Here is a 27,782-nt window from a genome sequence, read left to right as displayed (position 1 = left end):
AAAGGGACTCATCAATTTTAAAAAAATTTTTTTCTTTATTAATTTTAGAGAGAGCGGAAAGGAGAGAGAGAGAGACATAGAAACATCAATGAGTGAGAACATCAATTGGCATGCTCCCACTGGGGATTTGGCCCACAACCTGGGCATGTGCCCTGACCAGGAATCAAATTGGCAACCTCTTGGTGCATGGGTTGATGCTCAATCACTGAGCCACACTGGCTGGGCTCATCAAATTTTTTTATATCAAGAGGAAAAATAACGGAAGGCAAGAGGGAAACTTCATTGAGGTATAATAAGAGATTGTCATAAAACAAGGTCAAAGATCCATGCCCTCAACACTCTCTTCTATGATATATGCACACTCCAACTGCCCCCACACCATCTACATTTCCCCTTACCCCACATGTACTCTTGGAAATTTCCAACTCTGTTTGAGCAGGTCTGGCTAACCATTCTACAGCAGAAAACTGTATCTGGATTGGAAGACAAATTCTGTACCGTTTCACTCATTCAACAAACACATACCAACTATGTATTCTGTGCCAAGCAACATAGGTATTCAGGGTGAATCTCCCACCTGCCTCATTCGCTCGGTGGGGCACGAGGCACTCAAGCCTTCCTGCTCACCTGTCAGGCAGGCCAAGAACCTGTGCAGATGAGAAGCAAAGTGATTTCGAATGCTTTCAGGCCAGCTTGTGTTTGTAAAAATCTGAGGGGCAAACACACCACTGAGGAGGCGAAGCAGGGCTGGGATGTAGGAACCCCGTACTGTCCCAAACTGCACAGTTGCCTCAAAGTTTTCTGGAGTGATGGGAACCGGTGCTTGGCGAATAAAGTACACAATCTGCTTCTGGTTCTGTATGAAAGAGCAAGTAGATCAGAGTTCAGTCACCAGGCCCAGCCATGATACCCAGAGGAATCTGAGGTTCCAATCATGAAAGCCTGGCTGAGTTCTTTGTAACTTTCCTTAGCACATCCTGATTCTTCTCCAAATGTAAGTATCATGAGGTGCTCCCTGTTCTTTTCAGGGACATAATAGAGTCCGTACCCAGAGATGTAGGGAGGAAATACAGAGAGAATGCTTTGAGGCCAGGGACTGTATATTTTGTCCATCTTGGCTCCAGAACCGAGCACAGTGACTAAGACATAAAGAATAGAATAAATAAAGCACTTTCAGATATAAGAAGAGCAGAAAGGAGAACTGGAAAAAAGAGATAATTGTCTAGGATTTTCCATTTCAGTTATATATACTTTTCTGCCAATTCATTTATCCTTCCATTTTATTTATGGTGAGTTTTTATTGTTATTTACATTCAGAAATTTATAACTTTCATGTAGTTAAAACCTTTTTTTATCCTCACCCAAGGATATTTTTTCATTGCTTTTTAGATAGAGAGGGAGGGAGGAAGGGAGAGGTGGGGGGAGAGAGAGACATTGATATGAGTGAGACACATCGATTGATTGCCTCCCATACGACCTCTTCAGTCTGCAGGCCGACACTCTAACCGTTGAACCAAACTGGCCAGGGCTAGTTAAAACTTTTTAAATTTAAAGTTTCTAACTTCTACATGCTTAGAAAATGCATTCCCACCTGAAGATCAGATTCACCTTTTTTTTTTCCTTTAGTGCTTTTGTAACTACTCTTCATGATTTAATTTTTTTTAACTTAATTGATGTTAGGGAGAGAGAAGAAAGAGGGGGAGAGAGAAGAAAGAGGGAGGAAGGGAGGGGGAGAGAGAGAGAGAGATCGATTTATTGTTCCAAGTATTTATGCATTTATTGGTTGCTTCTTTTTTTTTTTTATCCTCACCCGAGGACATTTTTCCATTTTTTGTACAGACAGAGTGGGAGGGAGAGAGAGGAAGAGATGGAGAGAGAGAAACATCGATGTGAAAGGGACACATCGAGTGGCTGCCACCACACGACCAACCAGGGCCGGGGACAAACTGCAACCGAAGTACGTGCCCTTAGCGGGAACCGAACCCAGGTCTCTCTGGACCGCAGGCCGACGCTCTAACCGCTGAGCCAAACCGGCCAGGGCTATTGGTTGCTTCTTGTATGTGCCCTGACCAAAGATCAAACCCACAACCTATGGGGATAACATTCTAACCTACTGAGCTACCTGGCCAGGGCATAATTTAATTTTTAAAACTGAAATAAAGCACAAATAAGAAATTAATAATTATCCATCTTTCCACTACCCAGAATTAAATTTTGGCATTTTGTGTCTATTTTTTTTTAACTTTACAACTATTATTTTTGTTAAATAATTTGTTAATTATAAATAACTGAAACAATGCATAAAATTAAAATGTCATCTGAAATTCCACCGCCCAATGATGTTAACATTAGAGAAAACAATATTCCAAACATCTTTCTATATATATATAATACAGAAAAATAAAAGAGTTATTTCAAAATAGGATCATGCTACTTTTAAAAGTATTAAATTTAGAATTAACCCCTTATCAGATGTATCATTGGCAAACATGATCTCCTATACAGGGGATTCCCTTTCCATTTTTTTTTTCTTTATTGATATTAGAGAGAAAGAGAAGAAGGGAGAGGGAGAGAGAGATAGAAACACCAATGAGAGAAAACATCTATTGGCCGCCTTCTGCATGCCTCCCACTGGGGATCAGGCCCACAACCTGGGCATGTGCCCTGACCAGGAATCGGAACAGGCGACCTCTTGGTGCATGGGTCAACGCCTAACCACTGGGCCACACTGGCTGGGCTCCCTTTCCATTTTGATGCTAGTTTCTTTTGCTGTGCAGAAGATCTTTAGTTTGATGTAGTCCCATTTGTTTATTTTTTTTCTTTTTTTCTCTTGCTGTAAGTGATGTATTGGTGAAAATTCTCCTACGTGAGATGTCTGAGATTTTGCTGTCTACGTTTTCTTCTAGGATTTTTATAGTTTCACAACTTACATTTAAGTCTTCTATCCATTCTGAGTTTATTCTTGTGTATGGTATGTGTTAGTGGTCTAATTTCATTTTTTTTTTTTGCATATATATATATATATATCCCTATGTTCATCGCAGTGTTATTTACAATAGCTAAGATCTGGAAACAGCCCAAGTGCGCATCAGCAGATGAGTAGATAAAAAAAGCTGTGGTACATTTATACAATACTATGTAGTTATTAAAAAAAAAAAAAAAAGCATCTATTTACCCTTTGAGGCAGCATAAAGGGATCTGTAGATTATTATGCTAATTAAAATAAACCAGTCAGAGAAAGACAAATATCACATGATCTCACTTATATGTGGAATCTAATGAACAAAATAAACTCATGAATAAAATAGAATCAGAGGCATGGAAACATGGAACAGACTGATGCGTCTCAGAGGGAAGGAGGATGGGGTTGGGAAAAGAGATTAACGGAATAACTTATATGCAAATACGCTTTGCCCATGGACACAGACATAGGGTGGTGAAGGCCTGGGATGGGCAGGAACTAGGTGGAGCAGGGCAATGGGGGGACACTTGTAATACTTTCAACAATAAAGATTTTTTAAATATTTAATTTAATATATTTCATTGCATTTAATAATATGAATACAATAAAGGAATTAATGAGCTTCAAATAAATCTTTCTTTACTTGTAAGAGAGTTCTTCCTAAAAGACTTCTTACTAAGGTTATAAGACAGATTATGAAAAATATTTGGAGGTTCATTTTCTCACTACCTTTTGATTTCAAAATCTATTGACTTACTGCTTTAAAAGATAAGAACATTGATATTCTCATATTCTCTCATTTTCTCACCACTTTGTAATTTTTGTTACAGTATTCTTTTTACATTGTCCAAGTTGATAACATTCACATTCTATAGTATAACCATAATTCCTATGCTTATTTAGTATTAGTTATTTATTTAAATGAACTGAATATTTATAGAGTCTCTATTCCTGAGCTCTTTATTTAATTAATTTCTTAATTAACTGAATTTTTGTTGATGACGTTATTTTTGTCTTTTATTTTATTTTTTTCTGTTCTTTTTTTAATCCTCACCCAAGGACACTTTTTTTCCATTTTTGTCTTCAGATAGCGGATGGGGAGGAGAAAGAACATCGATGTGAGAGAGACATCCGTTGGTTGCCTCCCCCACGATCCCGACCAGGATAGGGGACGAACCGCAACCAAGGTACATGTCCTTGACCGGAATTGAACCCAAGACTCTTTGGTCTGCAGGCTCACGCTCTACTGCTAAGCCAAACAGACCAAGACTATTTTTGTCTTTTAAAGTAGAGTTCTTTCAAGATTGAAAATGACTGTCCATCTTGTCTTTATACTTGACTATCTAGGCCAGGAATAATACCTTTAGGTCATATTATCTTTTCTGAAGGTCTCTGAGTGTTTAGAGAAGTCTGAGACCAACCTAATGTTTCCCCTTGTTAGATTTTTTTTTACTAGGGACCTAAATAATTTTTTCCCAAATTTTTATTTTGAAAAATATATATATATTTTTTGGGGGGGGGGGAAATCCCAACCCATAAAAATGTTGCAAGAAAGTCAGTTTGGCTCAGCAGTTAGAGCATCGGCAGCGGACTGAAGAGTCCCAGGTTTGATTCCGGCCAAGGACATGTACCTTGGTTGCGGTTTGTCCCTGGCCCCAGTTGGGGTCATGCGGGTGGTAACCAAAAGATGTGTCTCTCTCACATCGATGTTTCTCTCCCTCTCTCTCTCTCCCCCTCTCACTCTGTCTGAAGATAAATGTAAAAATATCCTCGGATGAGGATTTTTTAAAAAAGTACAATGAACAACATACCCTTCATCTAAATTTGCTAATTGCTAACATTTTGCCATATTTGTGTTCACTTAGGTGCTCTCTCTCTTTCTCCTGAGCTATTTAAGAGTTAGCAGCAGACATCATAATACTACATCCTTAAATACTTCACCATATAGGCCTAAAAGTGAGGATATTCTCCAACATACCCAATACTACAATTATCACACTGAGAAAATTTAACTGCATATAATACTTATATAATATACAGTCCATATTTAATTTTCTCCATTGGTCCTAATAATGTCATTTACATCTGTTTTCTTCCCATCCGGTATCCAACCCAAGATCACACACAGTTGTGTCTCTTTGGCCAACTTTAATTCCACACAGTTCTTCAGTCTTCCATGGCACTGATATTTCTAATAGTCCAGGCCAGCTGTTCTCCAAACTCTTCCTTAATTTGAATTTACCTGATTGTTTCTCATTACTAAATTCAAGTTAAACATTCTTAACAGGAATGTCACATAAGTGATATTCCTAAAGAATTAATTTCCTTAAATGTTAGTAGCTTAATTAAGAGGTAAATTGACATTAAGCATTGTGTAACAAATTTTGTGGAATAAAGTATATTTTCAATTTCCAGATTCAGTTCGTTCTGCATGTCAGGGAAATTATTTGTATTTTATCGTTAAACGCATATTCTGGATCTGGCCAGTGTGGCTCAGTTGGTTGGGCATCAGTCACCCTGTGCACCGAAAGGTCGCCCATTCAATTCTCAGTCAGGGCCCAAGCCTGGGTTGTGGGCTCAATCCCTGATCCCAGGTAGGAAGCATGCAGGAGGCAGCTGATTGATGTCTTGTTCCCACGTCTTTGTTTCTCTTTCTCTCTCTCTCTCTCTCCCCCCCCCACCCCCTCCCTCTCCCTTCCTTGCTCTCTAAAAATCAATAAAAACATTTTTTTTTAAGGCACTGCTTTCCCTGGCCAGTTTGGCTCAGCAGTTACAGCACTGGCCTGCAGATCAAAGGGTTGCAGGTTCAATTCCTGGTCAAGAGACACACACGTGGGGTTGCAGCTTTTCCGTCTGGGGTCACGCAGGAAGCCAATTATCAATGTGTCTCTCTCATATTAATGTTTCTCTTTCTCTCTCCCTCCTTCCCTCCCATTCTATCTAAAAGTGAATGGAAAAATATGCTCATGTGAGGATTAACAAACAAATAAATAAATAAAAAGGCACCACTTTGCCCTGGCCAGTTTGGCTCAGCGGTTGAGCATCGGCCTGCGGACCAGAAAGTCCCGGTTTTGTTTCCCGCTATGGGCATGTACCTCAGTTGCAATTTGTCCCCGGCCCTGGTTGGGTCGTGTGGGTGGCAACCACTCGATGTGTCCCTTTCACGTCGATGTTTCTCTCTCTCTCTCTCTCTCTCTCTCTCTCTTCCCCTCTCTCTTTCCCACTCTATCTGAACAAAAAATGAAAAAATGTCCTCAGGTGAGGATAAAAAACAAGGCACCACTTTAAAAATTTGTTATATTCTATTTTATTAGTTAGCTCTATTAGATCACCTGTGTCTGTCTTTCATATCTATTAACTTCTCTCTAATTGTGTTGTCATTGGTGTTTTTCTTCTGCATACACTGTATCTATCTCAAGCCTCTCTTCTATGTCAATGCAGGTTTTCAGGGATAGCTATTCAGTTCCTTACTGTTTCCAATCTACTAGTTTGGTAACATTCTACTTTATTTCCTAAAATCTGCATCTCCTTTTTATCTTTCTCATGGTTTTTCATCTCTCTGCTTTAAAAAAAAATTGCTTCATGTTCTTATTAAGTCATACTATAACATGATGCTGTTGTGAGAAATTTCCTCTGTTCAGTTATGTTTTCCTCTTTGCATGCTTTGTTCTGTTTTTGGTTTGGGGTTTTTTTCCCTTGATGTAATGTGCTTGCAGTTGCCATGCAATTTATTTTTACTTTCCTCATGCTTGAGCGGCTCTATGAATTCATTCTTTTTGCTGTAATGTATTGTGGATGACTTCTTGATGTCCCACTGTGAGAGCCCAGTTTTTTTCCCTTCAAAGAGAAAGAGTTCAGTCCTTTATATTTTATTCACTTTTCTCTAGCCTGAAAGAATTGCATGAAGGGATGGACAGGTGGTAAAGGCTAATTTAAAACAGCGAAAAATCTTTGTTTAAATACCTGGGTTCTTTCTCTCTTTTCAGATTTTGTTAAATGCCCTACATCTAAAGTTCACTCCATCTCACTGGGGTTCACCATTCCTGTGGGAAGTATGGTCCCCTTAATTAAATGCCTAGACCTTTCATTGGCTACCACTTTTAAAGTTTATAAGATTTGATTATGCTTCTTTCTTTGTTTGTTTACTCTTGGGTGGGTTTTCTTTTTTTTATTTCTGGGTTCACTTTTCGCTCAATTTGTCAAGTATTCAAGGGTAATGATTTTTAAGGAAGTTTCAATTGACCATCTTAACCCAGGAGAACATAATTAAGTCTGTGACCTATTTAGAATGTATTTCTTTTTTTTTTTATCCTCACCTGAGGACATTTTTCCATTTTTTGTTCAGGTAGAGTGGGAGGGAGAGAGAGGAACAGAGAGAGAGAGAGAAACATCGATGTGAAAGGGACACATCGAGTGGCTGCCACCCGCACGACCGACCAGGGCCGGGGACAAACTGCAACCAAGGTATGTGCCCTTAGCGGGAACCAAACCCGGGTTTCTCTGGACCGCAAGCTGACGCTCTAACCACTGAACCAAACCGGCCAGGGCTAGAATGTATTTCAACATGACAACTAGATTTCTTTTTGTTATATTGAGGCATATTTGACCAAAATTGTATATACTTAAGGTATGTAACTCATTGTTTTGATATGTGTATACATTGTGAAATGATCACCACAATCAAGCTAATTAACATGTCCATCATCTCACATAGTTACCACTTTCTTTTTTTTTTAATATGTTTTTATTGATTTCAGAGAGAGAGAGATAAAGGAGAAGGAGAGAGAGATGGAAACATTGATGAAAGAGAAACATTGATCGGCTGCCTTCTGCACACCCCCTACCAGGGATTGAGCCTGGAACCCAGGCATGTGCCCTGACTAGAATCTAACCAGTGACTTCTTGATGCATGGGATGACACCCAACCAACTGAGCCACACTGGCTCCTTTTTTTCTTTTTTGGTAAGAACACTTAAGATAGTGCTTACAGCTCTTTTTGAGCTGTAAAAAAAAAAAAAAAGAACACTTAAGATTTTCCCCCTTAGTCCTGACTGGGTAGCTCAGTTGATTAGAACATCATCCTGATACACCAAGGTTGCAGGTTTGTTCCCAGGTCAGGGCACATACAAGAATCAACCAATGAGTGCATAAATAAGTGGAACAACAAATTGATGTCTCTCTCTCTCTCTCTCTCTCTCTCAAAATCAATAAAATAAAGAATGTTTTTAAAAGATTTGCCCTCTTAGCAAAATTCAAGTACACAAAACAGTACTATTAACTATAGTTACCGTACTGTATATTATATCTTGAAACTTTGTACACTTTCCCTTCCTTAGTTTTATTGTGATATAATTGACCTATAACATTATATTAGTTTAAGGTGTACAACATAATGATTTGATATACAAACTTATTGCGAAATGATTACAAGTTTAGTTAACATCCATCATCTCACATAGTTACACATTTCCTTATCATGAGAACTTTTAAGATCTATCCACTTAACAACTTTCAAATATACAATATTGTTAACAATAGTCACCATGCTATACATTACATCCTAAGAACTTATCTTATACCTAGACATTTGTACCTTTTGATCATTTTCACCCATTTTTCCTTTTCCCCCACCCCCTGACTCTGTAATCTGTTTCCCCCACCCCACCAATCTGTAATCTGTTTCAATGAGTTAGGTTTTTTCCCTTAGATTCCATATATAAGTAAGATCATATAGTATTTGTCTTTGTCTGACTTGCTTCACGTAGTACAATGCCCTTCGGGTCCATCCGTGTTGTTGCAAATGGCATGCTTTTTCTTCCTACTAATTGCTGAATAATATTCCATTTTGTGTGTGGGGGGGTGTATTTTCATCAACCATCAATGGACACTTAGGCTGTTTCCATGTCTTGGCTATTATAAATAATGCTACAATGAACAAGAAGGTGCAGATATCACTTTGAGATAGTGATTTCATTTCCTTCAGATATATACCCGAAAGAGGAATTGCTGGATCATATGGAAGTTCTATTTTTTAAATTTTGAGGAAATTCCATACTATTTTCCATAGTGGTTGCAGCAATTTACATTCCCAACAAAAATACACAAGGGTTCCCTTTTTTCCACATCCTCACCAACATTGTCTCTTGTCTTTTTTATAACAGCCATTCTAAAAGATGTGAGGTGATATCTTGTTGTGATTTTGATTTTCATTTCCCTGGTGATTAGTGATGTTGAGCATCTTTTCATGTACCTGTTGACTAATTGTATGCCTTCTTTGGAAAAAAGTATTTTCAATTCCTCTGCCCTTTTTTTTTTTTTTAATCCTCACCCGAGGACATTTTTCCATATTTTCTTTGTTCAGAGAGAGTGGGAGGGAGAGAGAGAGAGAGAAACATCAACATGAAAGGGACACATCAAGTAGTTGCCACTCGCACAACCCAACCAAGGCCGGGGACAAACTGCACCCGAGGTACATGCCCTTAGCAGGAACTGAATCCAGGTCTCTCGACCGCAGGCCGACGCTCCAACCGCTGAGCCAAACTGGCCAGGGCTCCTCTGCCCATTTCTTAGATTATTCATCATTTTACTTTTTTTTTTTTTTTTATCCTTACCCGAGGACATTTTTTCATTTTTTGTTCAGATAAAGCGGGAGGGAGAGAGAGGAAGAGAGAGAGAGAGAAACATCGATGTGAAGGGACATATCGAGTGGCTGCCACCCGCATGACCAACCAGGGCCGGGGACAAACTGCAACCGAGATACGTGCCCTTAGCGGGAACTGAACCCAGGTCTCTCTGGACCGCAGGCCGACGCTCCAACCGCTGAGCCAAACCGGCCAGGGCTCATCATTTTACTATTGAATTGCATGAGTTCTTCATATTTTTTGGATAATAACCTCTTACCGGATTTATGATTTGCAAATACTTTTTCTCATTCCGTAGGTTTTCTTTTCATATTGTTGGTTTCCTTTGCTATGCAGAAGCTTTTCAGTTTGATGTAGTTCCACTTGTTTATTTGTGCTTTTGTTGCCTTTTTTTTGGTGTCAGAAACATTGTACCCTTTGACCAATATTGCCCCATTTCTCCCTCCCTTTAGCTAAATAGATCTTTTAATGGAAAATGTTGTTTTTCATGTTTCCCAATTCTATTCATTGAATAATTCATCCTTCCCCATAGATTTTAAATGCCATTTTTATATTAATACTTATATATATGGTTCTGTACATTTCTTTACTGTTGCTTATATAATGTATATTCCTGCCCCAGTACAACTGTTTTTAATTATTGTAGTTTAATAAAAGATTTTCATATTCACAAGTCTCCTCTATTACTTTCCTTCATCATTTTCTTCACTATTTTCATGCATTTTTCTAGATATATTTTTAAATCCTTTACACAAGGTATCTAGGGATTGTGGCACTTTTATTAGTTTGCATTAAAATGGTACTTTTTTTTAAATACTCACCCTAGGATATTTTTTCCATTGATTTTTAGAAAGAGAGGAAGGGGGGGAAGAGAGAGAGAGAAAGAAACATTGATGTGAGAGAGACACATTGATTGGTTGCCTTTCGCACGCTCCCCAACCAAGGCTAGAGATCGAACCTGCAACCCAGGTAGGTGCCCTTGAATGGGAATTGAACCTGCAACCCTTTGGTCCGTGGGCCGATACTCTAACCACTGACCAAAACCGGCCAGGACAAAATGGTACATTTTTTAAAATTCTGAATCAGAAACATTTATTCAAATCTTCCTTCATGGCCTATAGCAAAGTTGTTTTCTTTCATATAAATCCTACATATATTTTGTAAATTTTTGTCCCTTTTGTGAATGAAATATTTTTTATGATGTTTTGTAGCTGGTTATTGCCAATATACAAGAAAAATCCATAGCCTGCTTTTGTATTTAATATGTTTCACAAATTATATCATGCACAGGACCACGCTCATCTTCATTATCATTGTGATTTTTGTATGTGTACTGGCAATAAAAGCAAAGCAATAGCCTTTTTCTTTTCCAATGTTTTATTTCAAAATTTTTCAAGCATATAACAAAGTTAAAAGAATTTTACAATAATGACCTATACACCTACCACCCAGATTCTATCACTAACATTTTACTATATGTCTTTTAACTGTCTCCCTGCCCATGGTTTACCCTTCACTGATGTATCCTCTACCTTGTCAAAATACTTACATATCTAACCCATGAAAGCCTTCAAGATTTCCCTCTGGGAAAGAGGCCAAATTCTTTGCATAACATACAAGGCCCTTCACAAGCGGACTCCAGCCTACTCTTTCAGTATCATTTCCCACAACCCCTCTTTACACATAAATTGTTCTTTACCTAAATAGTTCTTACCCAGCCTTGATGAAATTCTACTTACTCTTCATCCCCAACTCAAATATCACCTCCATCACCAAGCCTTGCCAGCATTCCACTGGCTACATTAATTGCTCCCATAAAGCTCCTATAAAGTTTTGCTCATGCACCGTTATATATTATAAATACTTTTTATATGTTTGACTTCCCCACTAGATCATGAGAGCATCAAAAGCAAAAGCTTGCTTCATTCTTCTCTGTATCCTGCTGCCAAGTAGGGTGTCTGACACTGTGAGGCTCAACAGACCTTGGGAACCGAAAATAAGACTTAAAGGTGAAAAGGATATACGGAACCCTCAGCTCCCTGGAAGACCACCTTGGAGTCTGGGGAAACAGAGCACCCACCTGTACAGGCATGCCCAGATCTAGCTTCAGCCCCAAACAGGGGTCAATAAAGATGGTAAGGACGGGCTCTGATGGGTCCTGGGCAAAGTGTTCCAGAATGGCATCATGCTCCTCTGTCCATTTGGCATCCGCCAGTCCTGTCAGCACAGCTCGAGACAGGAAAAGGGGCTTCTACAGAAGAACAGAGAGGCAAAACAGACACAGCTGGTAGGATGAGTCATTTCTCCCATCCACAATCACATGTGAGGACACAGAAAATGAGAGAAGTCAGACAGGACCAGAATGATGAAGAGAAAGCTGAGAATTAACAGAATGATAGGTTTCAAGCTTTTGATGAAACATGAAAATAAGATTCTCTTGTCTCTATGAGTAAAAATAGAATGGATTGTAGAGAAAACCAAGGGTTTTTCTTAGTTTCTTTTCAAAAAAAGGTATCCTTCCTTAAGATATTTTCCTCCCAAAATATTTCATTTATGCCTGTGGCTGTAAAAATGCATTACCGAGCAACCCTTAACCACAAAGTCAAACTAAATTAAGGGAACATGGAGGACATTAGCCTAAATCAACCAATTAGAAGTAAGGAGATGACAAGCTGAAAGAAGGGTACGGAGGCAAGAGCAATTTCTTTATGATGCGGGAGCCTCCTCAAGATACTGAAATAAGTATGAAATATTGGGTAAAAGTCAACTGGCATAGCAGTGAGGAAGAAGTGAGGGGAAAGGACTGGAAAACACCACAGAACAAATCCAGTTAGATGGAAAATAAACTGTAACTGATGGCTAGAAAAAAAATTAATCTGTAGAACTCTACTAAATAAATTAAGGAAACTAAAAGATATAAAGATATAGCTCGGTGAACTTGAGAAGCCACCCTGTCCTTCTCCAGTATTTCTGGAAGAGGAGAAGGAATCTCTTTTTTTTTTTTTTTTTGGTTCTTTGTTTAAATCCTCACTCAAGGATATTTTTCCTTTTATCCTCAGATAGAATGGGAGGATGGGAGGGAGAGGTAGAGAGAGAGAGAGAAACATTGATGTGAGAGAGAAACATCAACTGGTTGTCTCCCACAGGACCCCAACCAGGGCCAGGGGCAAACTGCAACCGAGGTGCGTGCCCTTGACCAGAATTGAAACTGCAACTCTTTGGTCCACGGGCCAACATTCTAACCACTGAACCAAAACCAGCCCGGGCACAGAAGAAATTTCTTTTTTTAAAAAATCCTAATCGAAGGATATTTTTTTCTTTATCTTCAGATAGAGTCAGAGGGAGAGAGAGGGAGAGAGGGGGAGAGAAAGGGAGAAAGAGAAACCTCGACGTGAGAGGGACAGATCAACTGGTTGCCTCCCACAGGACCCCAACCAGAGCCGGATGAACCGCATCAGAGATACGTGCCCTTGGCCCGAATCAAAACCTGTGACTCATTGGTCCGCAGGCCAACACTCTACCGCTGAGCCAAACTGGCCGGGGTGAAGGAATCTCTTTTATTTAAAGTTTCCCAGTCAAGAAAACTTAGATACTGACCTAAAATCTTTCCTATATTAAAACACAGATGAGCCATCCTGGCCTGTTTGGCTCAGCAGTTAGAGCATCAGCTCAAGGACCGAAAGGTCATGGGTTTGATTCCGGTCAAGGGCACATACTTCAGTTGCAGTTCAGTCCCCGGGGAGGCTGCCAAAGGATGTGTCTCTCTCACATTGATGTTTCTCTCTCTCTCTCCCTCCCTCCTTCCTGCTCTATCTGAAGATAAATGGAAAAATATCCTCGGGTGAGGATGAAAAAATAATAATAATAAAAAAATAAAACATAGCCCTGGCCAGTTTGGCTCAGTAGTTAGAGCATTGGCCCGCAGACCAGAGAGTCCCAGGCTCGGTTCCCGCTAAGGGCATGTACCTCGGTTGCAGTTTGTCCCCGGCCCAGTTGGGGTTGTGTGGGTGGCAACCACTCAATGTGTCTCTCTCACATCGATGTTTCTCTCTCTTCCTCCCTCTCTCTCTCCTGCTCTACCTGAAGATAAATGCAAAAATGTCCTCGGGTGAGGATAAAAAATAATAATAAAAATAAAACAAAATAAAAACATAGATGCGCCAATGAGAAAAACACTAAAATCCTGTAAATAAATGGACAAAAGGATGCAAACCAATATGACATTATAAAAAAGAAAAATATGAAAAAAATGTTAGTTTCAGTTGAAATCAAAGAAATAAAAATAGCAAAGATACATCATTTATTGCCTATCATTTTATTTAAAATCCTTGCTAAATTTATAACACACAGAACTGGAAAGCATTTGTTGCTAGTGTGAGGAGGGCAAAAAGTGCAATTCATTTGGAAAACAGCTTGGCATTATGTATTAAACTATTAGGAATGTTCTTGGGAGGGGCAGGAGCAGGGAGGAGGGTGTCAATGGGGGGAAAGGAGGGGGCATCCATAATACTTTCGACAATAAAGATTTAAAAAATAAATAAATAACTCAGCTGAACTAAAAAGTAAATAAATAGATAAACAAATAAATACAAAAAGAAAAAATAAATGTTCTTTACTGTTTGATTCAGTAATTCCATATACAGGAATCTAAAGGAAATATTAACTATTTTAAAATGTGTTAGCTTTACTTATTATGAGAGCAAAAATATTAGAAATGGCAAAATGTCCAAGAGTCATGATTTAACTATGGTATACATGTAATCAAGCATATACTTAAATCAAGCATATATTTAAAACGGTGCTTACAAAAAGTATATTATAATAACATGAAGAATGATCAAATGTTTTTTGAAAAAGCTTAATAAAAATTATAATATGGGGTACAGTTAGGATTTTTTTTGTAACTTGCAAACCTTGCCCAGCTGGTGTGGCTCAGTGGATTGGGCATTGTCCCATGGACTGAGAGGTCCTGCTTGGATTCCCGGTTAGGACACATGCCCAAGTCCTACTGGGGTCTCGATCCCCAGTAGGAGGCAGCCAGTCAATGTTTCTCATATCAATGTTTCTATCTCTCTCTCTAAAAAATCAATAAAAACATATTTAAAAAAACAAGCTCACAAACTCAAACACAGAAAGAAAAGACATATACGAAAGTTGTTTTTTTATCGTCACCCAAGGACATTCTTTCATTTTTGGTTCAGATAGAGTGGGAGGGAGAGAGAGAAACATCCATGTGAAAGGGACACATCGAGTTGGTTGACTGCCACAGGACCCAACCAGGGCCAGGGACAAACTGCGACCGAGGTACGTGCCCTTAGCTGGAACCAAACCTAGGTCTCTCTGGAATGCAGGCCGATGCTTCAGCTGCTGAGCCAAACCAGCCAGGGCGACATATAACAAAGTTTTAACGTTGAATATGTTTAGGCTGTAATGCTATGACTTTTCTTTTCCCTTTGTTTTATTTTTCTGTCCCTTCCAATGTTTTCTTTAATGACTAGTTATTACTTTTCTCTCACTTTAATAAATATTTTGGCCTGGCTGATGTGGCTCAGTGGATTGAGCATCCTCCCACGCACCAAGAAGTCACCATTTCAATTCCAGGTCAGACCATGTGCTGGGGTTGTGGGCTCAATCCCCAGAAGGGAGCATATAGGAGGCAGCCAATCAATGTTTCTCCCTCACGTCGATGTTTCTCTCTCTCTCTCCCTCTCCCTTCCTATCTCTCTACAAAAATCAAAAAACACATATTTAAATATATTTCAAGGTCATCATCACTCCATTCTTTTTTTTATTTTTAATCCTCACCCAAGGATATTTTTACATGTATTCTCAGAGTGGGAGGGAAAGAGAGACAGAGAGAAACATCGATATGAGACACACACATGCGGGGACGTAGTACGTGCCCTTGCCTGGAATCAAACCCGGGACTCTTTGGTCCATGGGCTGACACTCTAACGGTTAAGCCAAATGGGCCAGGGCTCCTGCTCCATTTTTCTAACTCAAGTATCTATGGCTAGGCTCTGATACAACTTGGGAATAAAGGGGTAGGGATCACTTAGTGCCAATTTCTAGAAGTGCTTGAAGTGGCTTCTAAAAATTCTTCTGCCAGAGGAGAAAATTTTTTAAAAGGAAAAAAAAGAATGTCTTAGAAGTTAGTATCCAGTTAGGCCTGGCAAGGTGGCAGGTTCGATTCCCAGTCAGGGCACATGCCTAGGTTGGGGGTTCGCCCAGTTAGGGTGCATAAGGGAGGCAGCCGTTGGATCTCTCTTCTCTCTCTCTCTCTCTTCCTCTATCTCTAAAAAAAAAATCAATGGAAACATATCCTTGGGTGAAGAGTAAAATAAATAAATAAATAAAATATATATTTTACACATACACACACACACAATTAGGACAATATCTGCCAAGCTTGTTCAACTTGTTCAGCTGTTCATCCATACAATTGATAAAGCTTGTCAACTTTTAACCCAAGGTTGGGAGACAAGGAAGGGACAGCTAAGAGACCTATTCCTCACTTAAAACCCTCTACTTCTGGAGGGGTAAGGGGATAACATTGCCCTTTACTTAGTGAACTAAACTTGTGGTGAGTAGGCTACCAGGAGAGTAAGTAGAAGGAAGTGACATATTGAAGAGAATTCCTTAGACACCATAATACAACGAATCTTTTGATTCACCATTTGTTGGAGAGGAATATCTGTCTCAAGGAAAACCAAACTTACCACATCCACCTCAGACATCTGTAATTCTTCTTTCTGTACTTCAGGTTCCTCCAATGTTGGCTCTGGGAATAAAAATTCAAAAATGAAAGCATTCCTTAAAAAGTTAAACATAGAGTCACCATATGGCCCAGCAATTCCACTTCTAGGTATATACCCAAGAGAATTGAAAGCAGGTACTCAAACAGACACTTGTATGCCAATGTTCATAGCAGCACTATTCACAGTAGCCAAAAGGTGGAAACAACTCAAGTGTCCATCAATAGATGAATGGATAAAGAAATCGTGCTGAAATAGTACTCAACCATAAAAAGGAATGAAGGTCTGCTACAATGCAATACCATGGATGAACCTTGAAAATACTAAGTGAAAGAAGCCAGGCACAAAAAAAACACATATATAGTATGATTCCATTTTTATGAAATGTCCAGAATAGGCAAATCTATAGAGACAGAAAGTAATTAGTGATTACCAGGATCTGAGGGGAAAGGGAAATAGGGAGTGAGTGCTAAAAGGCTAGGTTCTGCCCTGGCCGGTTTGGCTCAGTGGTTGGAGCGTCGGCCTACGTTCTGGAGAGATCCGGGTTCGGTTCCCGCTAAGGGCACATACCTCGGTTGCAGTTTGTCCCCGGCCCTGGTTGGTTGTGTGGGTGGCAGCCACTCGATGTGTCCCTTTCATATCGATGTTTCCCTCTCTCTCTCTTCCTCTCTCGCCCTCCCACTCTATCTGTACAAAAAATGGAAAAATGTCCTCGGGTGAGGATAAAAAAAATAAAAAATAAAAAAAATAATAAAAGGCTAGGTTCTGATGCAACTTAGAAGTAAAGATATAGGGGTCATCTGGTACCAATTTCTCAAGCTTAAAGTGGCTTATTAGGGGTGGGATGAAAATGCTCAAAAATTATATAGTGGTGATGGTTGCACAGCTTTGTGAATATACCAAAAATCACTGCATTGAATACTTTAAAGGAGTGAATTTTACAGTAAATGAATTATATCTCAGTTTTCTTTTAAAAAGCTGACTGAGGCTGGAGGGGTTGCGGGAGGCAGGGGAGTAAGTGCAGGCAGTACTGAGGTCATTCTGGGCATTCAGCTTCTGGCCTTCCATTCTCCCCTCAATCTTATTCTCATGTGAAGGAGTTGGGATCCACAGTAATCGGCCCCTCTCCAAAGAACCAGGCTGCTGGGTACTCATTCCTGCCATACTCACTCTGGAACCCCCTCAAAACCCTGGAGGGTGTTTCTCGCCTGATCTCTACTGACCCAGCTGTACCTCTGTTGCTCACACAGGAGACGGTAAAACTGGTGGGTTTCCCATCTCCCTTGGGCTGAAAGGAGGAAGGAACAATGAGATGGAACCAGAAGCCTTTGGGAACAGAACACTCCGACTTTCAGAAAGAAAAACTAAGAGAGGAGTGAGACATAGAGGCCAAGGACAGAAATCATGAAAAAAGTAGAGTAGATTATTCCAGGAGCTTTGTGGTGAAGGGGACATGTAACCAAACCACCCTTTGAGAACACTGGGGGAATTCAAGATTTCAGACAGGAACTAGGCCAGGGAAGAGAGACTGAGACAATCTTAAAAGTAAACTGGTTTTGTCTTCTGTGACACAATCTATATAAAGTCTAAATCATGCAATATAATACTAGTATATGATGTTCATTGATACATGCAGTAAAAAATTTTAAAAACAAACTTGAGAGTGATAAACACTAACTCAGGATAGCGGTGACCTCTGGAGAAAGAGAGGAGGGCTTGGGTGGGGGGCAAACAGAGGGATTTCCTTGTTGCTATCACTATTTATTCTTACACTGGGTGATGGGTACATGATTGTTCATTGTATTATTCTTTATAGTTTTTCTGAAATGTCATCAACAATCCCTTATCCAAAACCCTTGAGGTCAAGTATATTTTGCAATTTAGAACTGTAACATAGTATGGTATGTAATACCCCCACCCCTCAGTGGGCTCTAGAACAGCACTGTACAATAGAACTTTTAATATTAGTAGTATTTCTTCAGTAAAACACATGAAAATTTATACCAAGTGGCTTAAATAGACTGTAAATACTTTCATGTCAGTTTAGGTTATATTTTACCACCAAATAAGTTTGAATGGCAAACTTCGGGGAAAAAATTTTTAGTTCTTAGGGCTTTTAAAAATTACAGATATGGACCCTGGCTGGTTTGGTTCAGCAGTTGGGGCATTGGCCCACGAACCAAAGAGTTGCCGGTTTGATTCCAATCAAGGGCACATACCTTGGTTGCGGTTTGGTCCCTGGCCCTGGTCGGGGTTGTGTGAGAGGCAACCAATTGATGTGTCTCTCTCAAATCCATGTTTCTCTCTCTCTCTCTCTCTCTCTCACTCTCTCTCTCTCTCTCTCCCTCCCTCCCTCCCTCCTTCCCACTCTATCTGAAATAAAATCAATGGAAAAGTATCCTCAGGTGAGGATTAAAATAAATAAATAAAAATAAAATAAAATTACAGACATGAGGAACTTGTACTACTTCCTCTTTTCTTAATGAGGAGCACTTAAAGAAGCACAAGATGTCAATACATATCCCAAAAGGGTGTCTGCCCATGTCCTTTTCCAAGAAGTATTTTCGGCCCTGTCTCAGCCTGTCCAGCAAAATACCACAGACTGGCCCTGACCAGTCTGGTTAGAGCATCAGCCCACGAACCAAAGGGTGGTGGGTTCAATTCCCAGTCAAGGGCACGTACCTGGTTTGCAGGTTCGATCCCTGGTCCTGGTCAGGGTGTGAGTGTGAGGCAATAAATCGATGTGTCTCTTTTACATCTCTCTCTCTCTCTCTCTCTCTCTCTCTCTCTCTCTCTCTCTTCCCCTCCCTCCCTTCCTTTCATTCACTCTAAAAATCAATGGGAAAACACCAACAATATCACAGATGGAGTGGCTTATAAACAGCAGAAATTTATTTCTCACTGTTCTGGAGGCTGGAAGTCCTAGGTCAGGGTACCAGCATTATCGAATAAGGGCCCTCTTCCCAGTCACAGACTTTTCATTGTGTCTTCAAACAGTGGGAGGGAGCAAGGGATCTCTCTGGAGTCACTTTTATAAGGCATTAATCTCATTCATAACAGTTCCACCCTTTTTATTGAAGCACCTCCAAAAGTACCATCACTGGGCATTAGGATTTCAGCATATGAATTTTACAGGGGCACAAACATTCAGACCGTAGCAGATCTCCTCTATCTCTAGTGAGACAGGTCTCAATCCCTGACCAATTCCAAAGATTATGGGGATTAATGTTCATTTCAGGGCTACCTTGGAGGCCCAAGTCTTCTCTGAACCTTTATCAGGGCTACGTTATGTGTCAGCTGGAAAGCTTCATGTCAAACACTAAAAAGGCTTAGGGCCAAAGTAGTCAAAGATCCTTGGTGTTTGGTGGTCAGTGCTTTCCTTAGAAGCTCCTTCTCTTTCCACCCTAGACGATTCTCCAAAATGAACCACACTGCTTTCTCTTCTCCCTCAGCCTACTCCTGGTCACCAGTTTCTAGAAGTCAGTCCCATTTTAAACTGCTTTTAAAAGATCTCAAATAAAAAAGTTTTGCACATGTCTAATGTTTGGATCCTAGGGCAAGGCCCTATGTACCCTGGACCTTTCTCCCATGCCCACGTTTAATCTCTCAACCTTTAATATGGAAGGGGAATTCTACTTATCTCCATCTTAACAGGCTGCTAGCAGTATAAAGAAGCCCTAGATAAAAGGGGAGGACTATACTTAGCTCACAGTCATATCAACACTGGCCTGTGCTCTAAGGGACAGCCCAGTAACAGCAAGAGCTACCAAAATCCTTCCAACCCTATTGGTCCCAGCTCATTTTACAGGGAAGGAATCCTTTAGATCAAAGCCACAAGAGGCACCCTCTTTAAACTCTTTTCTCTCTCAGTGTAGACCTCTGGCTTCTTTTCCTGTGGCCCTGAACCTGAACCTCCTTAGTCAACCAAGGCCCTGCCAAAATGAGGGTGGAGATACAAGAGCCTCAAACAGATGGGAGAAAGCATCAGTCAGGCTTAGGATTCAAAGGGTGGCAAAGCAGACTGAGTCTCCATGGTGATGGGCTTAATGGGAGAAAAACATTATTTGTTTTGCCACCCAGGGTGAAAATGGGAAAAAGGAAGAGATTAAACCCTCTCCAGTGGGGTAGAAGCAACCATGAACACTTGAATAAGGAGGAAGAGGCTAAAATAAAGGATTGACTAGTGAGTTCCCGGTGCACAAGGGGAAATTTTTAAGACAGAAAGAACAAGCATAAGGCTCTGCAGGAGCAAAACACCAAAAAAGGGACCCATCAGCAGGCCTGAGATTCTGCTGAACCCCCTGCCTCTTACCCAAAAACAACAGAACCTATTCCCTCCTGAAATACATTAACATTCTCCCTCCCAGCCCCTGGCACCATGTACCCACCAGGCTCCTTCCTGACAGGCTCTGCCTCCGGCTCCGGCTCTGGCTCCGGCTCCGGCTCACTGGCAGGCAGGGTGGCCTTCCCAGCCTCTGCATCTACAGCAGCCTGAGCAGCTCGCTTGCGGACGCCTCCCCAGCCACCCGCTTTTCGCTTCTTCTCAGCTTTGCCGGACATTGCGTAGCCAAAACCTGCAGATAGACAGGAAGCTGGAAGTCCACAACCAAATCCAAGCCAACCCAGGCCGCTGAGACTCGAAGATCCTTTTGAATTCACAAGTTAACTGAGACACTCTGCTCCATTAACCACAGGGGCCTTGCAGTCCTCACTCCTTTCCCTAGGATAGCCCTCTTTCTTCAGAGCATTGGGTAAAAAATCAGTATCATCCCTCAAAGCGTCAGGAATATGGAGGTTAAAGATGATGGCCTAACAGACACCCCATTAATGGGGGTTTAGGAACCCCTATCTCTGCCCAGAAGCAAAAGAAAATAAGATAATCGGGAAAAGATGTACAAAGCTGATATGTGGTTGCACATGCCCTCAACCACTCTATCCCTCAGAGACATGGTGAAGTGAGAGAAGGTCCAGGAAAGGGAAGACTGTCCCCAAGTTCCCCACCCTTTGTCACTGTGCCTCGTAAATGAAGCAAACCAATATGATTTTTCTATGGACCTCCTTTCCTCTCAAGTTACCCCTGGAATGGAAGGGGGATGGGAAAATGCTCCTCCTGCTCACACTAAAATCTGCAACTTCCTTAAAAAGAGAAAAACCATATTTGCAACATCTCATTAGCTTTTAATTCCTGAGGGTATAAACTCTGTTTTGTGTGAACTGAAAAGGTCTCAGTATTTTTGGCTGAGTAACTCTGTGCTGACTGATAATGAATACCAAGATCATTCGACTCCAAATGCCCTGAGAACAGACTGGAAGAAGGAAGGACAAAAGTCACCTAACATGAAATTTCAAATTGTGTACGGGGAAAAGGAAATGGGGGGATGAGGAAGGCCATGGTAGTGCCTCTCTCAGAAAACAGGATCGCTGGGAGCAGGGGCATCTCTGGCAGGAGGTCAGCATCCCAAGGGCACTGATTCACTGGGTATTCCCTCTCCATTCAGCTATCTCCTGGCAGCCATCTCATCCTCGCAGGCTGCCTCGCAGGCTGCCACGGGAAATGATCATAATTCATGAGTTTCAAACCTGAAGGATTTGTACTTTGCTCCAAGAAGAAATATTCTATTAGGCCAACACATCAATGAAACCAACTACTGCTGATGTGGCTCAATGGCTGAGCCTCACCCCACGCACCAAGAGGTCACGGGTTCCATTCCTGATCAGGGCTCGGTTGCAGGCTCCATCCCCATCGCTAGTTGTGCAGGAGGCAATCAATCGATATTGATGCTTCTCTCTCCTCAATGTTTCTCTCTCTCTCTTCCTCTCCCTTCCTCTCTCTAAAAATCAATAAAAACATATTTTAAATAAATAAATACAGTCTGTCTTCCTCCACTGGTCTCCAGAGAAGCTCAGGCTGTGCTTCCCTGCCTCCAGCTAGAACCTCCGGAGGATTCGCTGGCAAGGTTGCCAGCACCCTCCCCATGGGGTTCACCCCATGATCCCACATGGCAGGCCCCAGGAAGGGCTGTTCTACTAGCCTGGGACTCGTTCTATTATTCAGAATTAAATTAAATACCCCAGGGGACCGGCCCTCTCCTCAAACTGGCCACCAGTGGGCAAATTTCCTCTCACAATAAGAGTCTTCACACAACTGTCACAACTGTCCCCGCTTCATTTCAACCCCAATTGCCCCTTCTTCTCTCCTCCCACAACTGCCCCTTCCTCCCCTCACAACTACCCTCAAAACTGCTCCTTCCCTCCCCCAACTGCCCTTTGCTCTACCCCACAACTGCCCCTTCCTCCCTCCCCACAACTGTCCTTCCTACCCCCTCTCCACTGCCCCTCGCCCCGAAACTTCCCACTTCACCCCAGCATTCCTTTTTCCCTCCCCGCTGCCTCTGACACACACCTCACGACGCCGACCCTCTCCTCCCTAGGCCAACGGATGGGCCTCTCCTGCTAAGTTGCCCGGTTAGGCCCTCTCGGACCCGCGCGTGCACGCGTCTCCATGGAAACCCGGGGCAGGGAGGGGTGAGCAGCAGCGGGACCTGGCCGCAGAGCCAGCCTCCTCGGCGCAGGCGCAGTGAAGCTCTGCCCCGAGGCCCCGCTCGGCTGGAGTCTCCCCTGCCGGGACTCAGGGCGAGAGGGCTGCGGGCAAGGGAAGCCACTGAATCTGGCAGTCTGGAGGGTGCGTGGGGTCTGGTCTGAGGACAGGCCTCAAAGGACTGGGGCTGGAAACAATGAGCTACCCTCCAGAAGGACACTAAAAAGGCAGGGGGAACCCAGACGCCCGCCCCGCGCTCTAGAGGGCTCCATCCCGAAGGAGTCCAGCAGATGGCGCCCGCGGTCCCTCCTGCGAGGCTCATTGAGGCTTTAGAAGGCGCTCCAGGATTTCGAGGCAGCCGTGGCTGCAGCTGGGTACTGGGGAAAAACTGGGGCTGGAGCACCCCTGCCCTCCAGCTCGTTCCCCCTTAGTTCGGACTGGGGTCTAGGATCGCGCAGCATCGCGGGGCAGGGAAAGAGAGGGAAGAATGGAACTGGAATTTTTGGAATCTGGGGATTGGCTCTAGAAAGCATCGCTCATTTCGGGGGTAACGGGAGGCGAGGACTCCCTAGGGAAGGTGACCGGGCCGGGGAGGCGCTCGGCTCTCCCTCAGAACAAAGGTTGAGTCCTGGGGAAGCAAGAGGAAAGGGGTGTGAGAGGAGGGGCAGCCCTCAACCGCTGCTAGGGGGCGCTGCGGGCCGGGGCCGCAGGAAAAGGCGCCTGAAAGACTAAGTTGTACCTAAGGCGGGATGAAACTTCAGGCAGACCTGGGAGATACAGGGAGGAAGCCATCCAGGAGGATGGGAAGGCACCCTCCCTGCTTCCATCAATAGTGCCTAATTAAGACAAAGCCAGCAGCGAGCCCACTGATTGCATTTCCATGAGGAGCTAAATTGATGACATTTTCTTTACTGGATGAGGAAAGGGGAGCTGAGGTGGGTGTTCCTGGTGGGTGTTCACACCTGACAGGTCTCATTATGCCAGTCTGGCACAGAGGAGTGGCAGTCTGTGACACTCCAGAAGAGCCAGTGGATTAACCCACACCCAGACCCAGCCCTGACCTCACCATTCCACCAGAATTGACAGACCCTTCCCTTGGCATCCCCACCACCACCATTATCTTTAAGATGGGTCTTTGGGCTCTGATTTGTGGCCTCCTGCCCAGCCCAAACTCTTGTTACTCAGAGCAAGGAATGAAAAAGAGAGGGGTTCTGCCACACCCCAAAACCAGCTGCACAGCAAGCAAGGTTTAAGTGGGTGATCCTCTAATCATGTAGTCAGTGGGTGACAGAGAGGGGTAACATAATTGGTCAGATCCCCCAGGGAGAAGTTCCAAAGAAGTGAAGATTTGAGGGGAGGCTTGGGGTGGGGAATCTTACAGTTGGGGCTTAGGGCTCCCTCAGGGTAAGGAATGTTGTGTAGACCCCATTTCTTTTCCTACTTCAACCTTGACTGTGCCTAGGGATCTCAGCCCCCTACATTATGCTAAATAGGTAATCAAACATCTCACTTGGCTAATTACTGTTCAATCCGATTAAATGCTGCTAAAGCTCATCAACAGAGGTGGAGGTAGGGGGAAGGGATGAAGTGGGACAACCACAGCTGTGATGGGGGTCTCCCCAGGGCCTCTAGGGGACAGCTGAGAAAAGCAGCCTTGGTAGCAAGACTCAGTACTTCCCAAAGAAAAGGGGTAGAAGACTTGTACCAGCAAGACTCAGTCGTACTGCATACTCCCAGCCTCAGGCTTTTCCTTCATTACCCTCAGAACCCAGGCATCCGGCCATTCCCACAGTTCCCCACACACACCCCTGTCCCAGCTTTAATAAGTTCTGTTCTCTCACTGTCAATATTTGATTTCTCAGAGCCATCTCCACGGAGAGAGGGGAGCTCTTCCCTTGCTTCCCCCCTACCTTGGCCCTCTTTTGCCCACCCCAGCCTCTTTGTGCCCCAACCTTCTCTGAACTAGCTGACAATGAAATGATATTAAAGTCTTAAGCAACTCCAAAAGAATGGTTGTTATGGTGAAGGGAGTGGGCAGGACGCCTGGGTCCCTGAGGGGAGCAAGGGCTAAGAAGGGGGAGAGTAAGCCCCCTGGCTAAGGTCTGGAGGCCCCAGTCACCACTGGGGAGCAACAGATTTGAGGTGAGCTGGGGGCCAGACTTCTGGATGTTGGTGGGAAGCAGGGAGTGAGGGCTGGGGGCTAGGAAAAGGTGGGAAGGGAAGACATTTAGGGGCTTGAGATGACAGCCTGCTGTCCAGAGCATCTGTCAGGGATGGAGAGGCTAACTGGGGGGACTCGGCCTCTGTGCCAACAGCCTCCCTGCTGACTGTGCCCTGGGCCGGTCCCGTGAGAACCAGAGTAGATTCCTCTTCATCCCTGACTCATCCTTCTTCCCCCTTATTCCCTCCCAGCAGACCCCCACAGGTGATTTGTAGCTGATGCCCTCATGATGGTAGGAGCCAGGAGAGAGTCATTCCATGACATGAAGAGCTGAGAGCTTCCAGGGGAGGAGAGAATAGAAGCCAAGAGATGGGAAGCCAAGCACCACCCCCATCTTCCCCCACCCATCCCCATCTCACTCCCCTGGGGACCCTGGCCCAGCCCCAGTCCCCTTGGGGTGGTGGGAATGCAAGGACATTTGGCTGGGGCTGATTGATGAGGGAGGAGGCAGCCACTGGGCACTGAGGCCGCTGTTTGCTGAGCACACAGATTCTTCCCAACTCACCAGCTGCTGCCCCCTGAGGCTGCTCACTCTCCCCACCACCACCACAGCCACTGGGGTTGGAGGGAGCTGATACCTAAGTTTCTGATGGCAGTTGGAGGAAGCCGACTTCAATTCCCTGTGGGAATTGGGGGTACCTAGGACAGAACCTGGTCCGCACAGAATTCCCTTCAGGACTTCACCTGCCCTGCTACCTTCCAAACTTCACCTCTGCTGCCCAATTTTCACTCCCATGTAGCCTTTTCCTACCTTTGCCCAACTCTCTGAGTCCATCCCAGCCAGCTCCCAGCCTTCAAACCACACCGCAACCATGTTTGTGATTGGCTGTGTAGCCCCCTAGGAAGCTCCATTTTTCATTTTCACTGAAATTCTAGTTTACAATGTTAACCATTCCCCACCAGAAATTCCCACTGTAACCCTTTGCTCTATTCCCCTTAACCCCCCCCCCACACACACACACACATAAACCACATATACAAACACACACACCTCAACCTTAGTTATATCCTGCTTCTGTCTGGAAGAATGGCAAAGTCTGTGCTTCTGTCTGCAGCACAGCCTCAATCCTATGGTGGTGGGGTGAGGACAACTTTCCCTTCTGTGGTCCCCAGCCCTCTTCGTTGCTATACTTCCACTGTGCCTGTCTGCTCTAGATTCTGTGTCAGCAGCCGTACCACAGCTCCCAAGAAGCTCAGAGTACCATCCTTGCCCTCCCAGAGCTTAAAATTTAGTTGAAGAATACACAACTTAAATACACACAAGAAACAAAGTAGGGGAACATAGAAGACTGAGTTAAACCAACTTCCTAAATGTGGATTCTAGACCCTAAGTGACCTACAGGTGGAGGCTGGGGAAGGACAGGACACATCTGGAATATATGTGAAGTTATGATGTCATTCTTGCTATTTCCAAACACATCAAGATTTTTACCTCTGTACTTTGCACTTGCTGTTCTCTCTGCTGGGTATGCCCTTCCTTGTACTGCGTGCCTCACTCCCCATTATCCGAGGTCCTCATTCAATGTCGCCTCTTCAGAGGGACCTTCCTGACCTCCTAATTTAAAACATCCCCTTGTTACTCTCCATCCTCTTCATCCTGTTACTCTGTTTTGTTTACATCATTTATCACTACCAGAAATTTTATTACGTTGTTCCTCACCAAAATGTGGACTTCACAAAAGTAGGGATTTTGCCTTATTTACCATATATACTCCCCAGTATCTGAAACAGTACTTGGAACAAAGTAGACACTTAATATGATGTTGAGGGAGGGAGGGAGGGAGGGAGGGAGGGAGGGAGGGAAGGGGAAAAGAGAGAGGGAGGTCTTCCTGCCTCTCTATTCACTTGTTGTAATTGTTACCCTAAGAGTGTGTTTGTGTGTTTGTGTATTTGTACCCAGAAAGCAAATAGGATGACATGGATTGTTCTGTGTGGAAATCACCAGAATTTTCAAATAGCTCAAAAGATACACAAGTCACTACACGTTTGGAAGGCTGTAGGTCTTGTGTTGTTCATGTTGGGGGTAGGGGTGGGGAGTCTGTAGATACCAGTGCTCCAATGGGGGTGTGTCCCCGGGTGCTATGTAGAATTTGCTGTTTCTCTCCCCAGCTGTGCATCTGTCCCCAGGTGTCTTCCTGTCTCTCAGCATGTCATGATGTCTCTGCTGCTTTAGTGAGGTGTTTGTCTGTCATGGGAAATTATCCCACTTCTCTTCCCTCTTGTCTCTCCACCTGTGTCTCTAGATGTATGTGTAGGGGGAGTCTCCCTCAGCTCTCTTGCCCCCTCTCACACACAGCCCTGCCCCAGTCTTGGACCCCTCCCTTTCTCACTGGGCCCTGTTGCTGGGCTCTGGGTTGCCATAGTGACGGTTGCCAAGTCCCTGAGGCTGATAGCCAGCCATGGGGCTGTCGGCTCCATCCACAAGGGAGACTGAGGGGGGCTTCCCATTGTGTGAAGAAGGGGATGTTGCCATGACAATAAACCCCCACTAAGGGGCAAGGGACCAGCCCTTCCACACCCCCTCAAGCCTCCCCACCTTGGGCAGCTCCAGCACAGGCTTGAAAGGCAGGAGTACATTCCACACAGCCCAGCACCTGGCCTCTGTTTTCAACTTCCCTACTAACAGTGCCTGCACCTCTCGCGATCCAGGCATCTCGCTCAGACA

The 27,782-nt window shown here is 43.3% G+C and overlaps 1 protein-coding gene across 1 annotated transcript in view; it reads right to left on the bottom strand.

Moving 5' to 3' along the window:
- DNAH2 (dynein axonemal heavy chain 2) overlaps positions 1-22,820 on the bottom strand; it is a 120,778-nt gene extending 97,958 nt beyond the window's left edge. The window contains exons 1-5 of the mRNA XM_036269707.1: positions 22,762-22,820; positions 20,747-20,932; positions 16,323-16,384; positions 11,684-11,854; positions 628-856 (exon numbers count right to left, since the gene is read on the bottom strand). Of these exons, the coding sequence (XP_036125600.1) occupies positions 628-856; positions 11,684-11,854; positions 16,323-16,384; positions 20,747-20,918 (634 nt within the window). The 5' untranslated portion in view covers positions 20,919-20,932; positions 22,762-22,820. The remainder of the gene's footprint in view (positions 1-627; positions 857-11,683; positions 11,855-16,322; positions 16,385-20,746; positions 20,933-22,761) is intronic.
- Positions 22,821-27,782: the final 4,962 nt, after the last annotated feature.

Source organism: Molossus molossus, unplaced genomic scaffold (genome assembly GCF_014108415.1).
Source record: "Molossus molossus isolate mMolMol1 unplaced genomic scaffold, mMolMol1.p scaffold_m16_p_19, whole genome shotgun sequence".
In the NCBI taxonomy this organism is placed as follows: Eukaryota; Metazoa; Chordata; class Mammalia; order Chiroptera; family Molossidae; genus Molossus; species Molossus molossus.
This window is presented reverse-complemented; position numbering and strand designations above follow the sequence as displayed.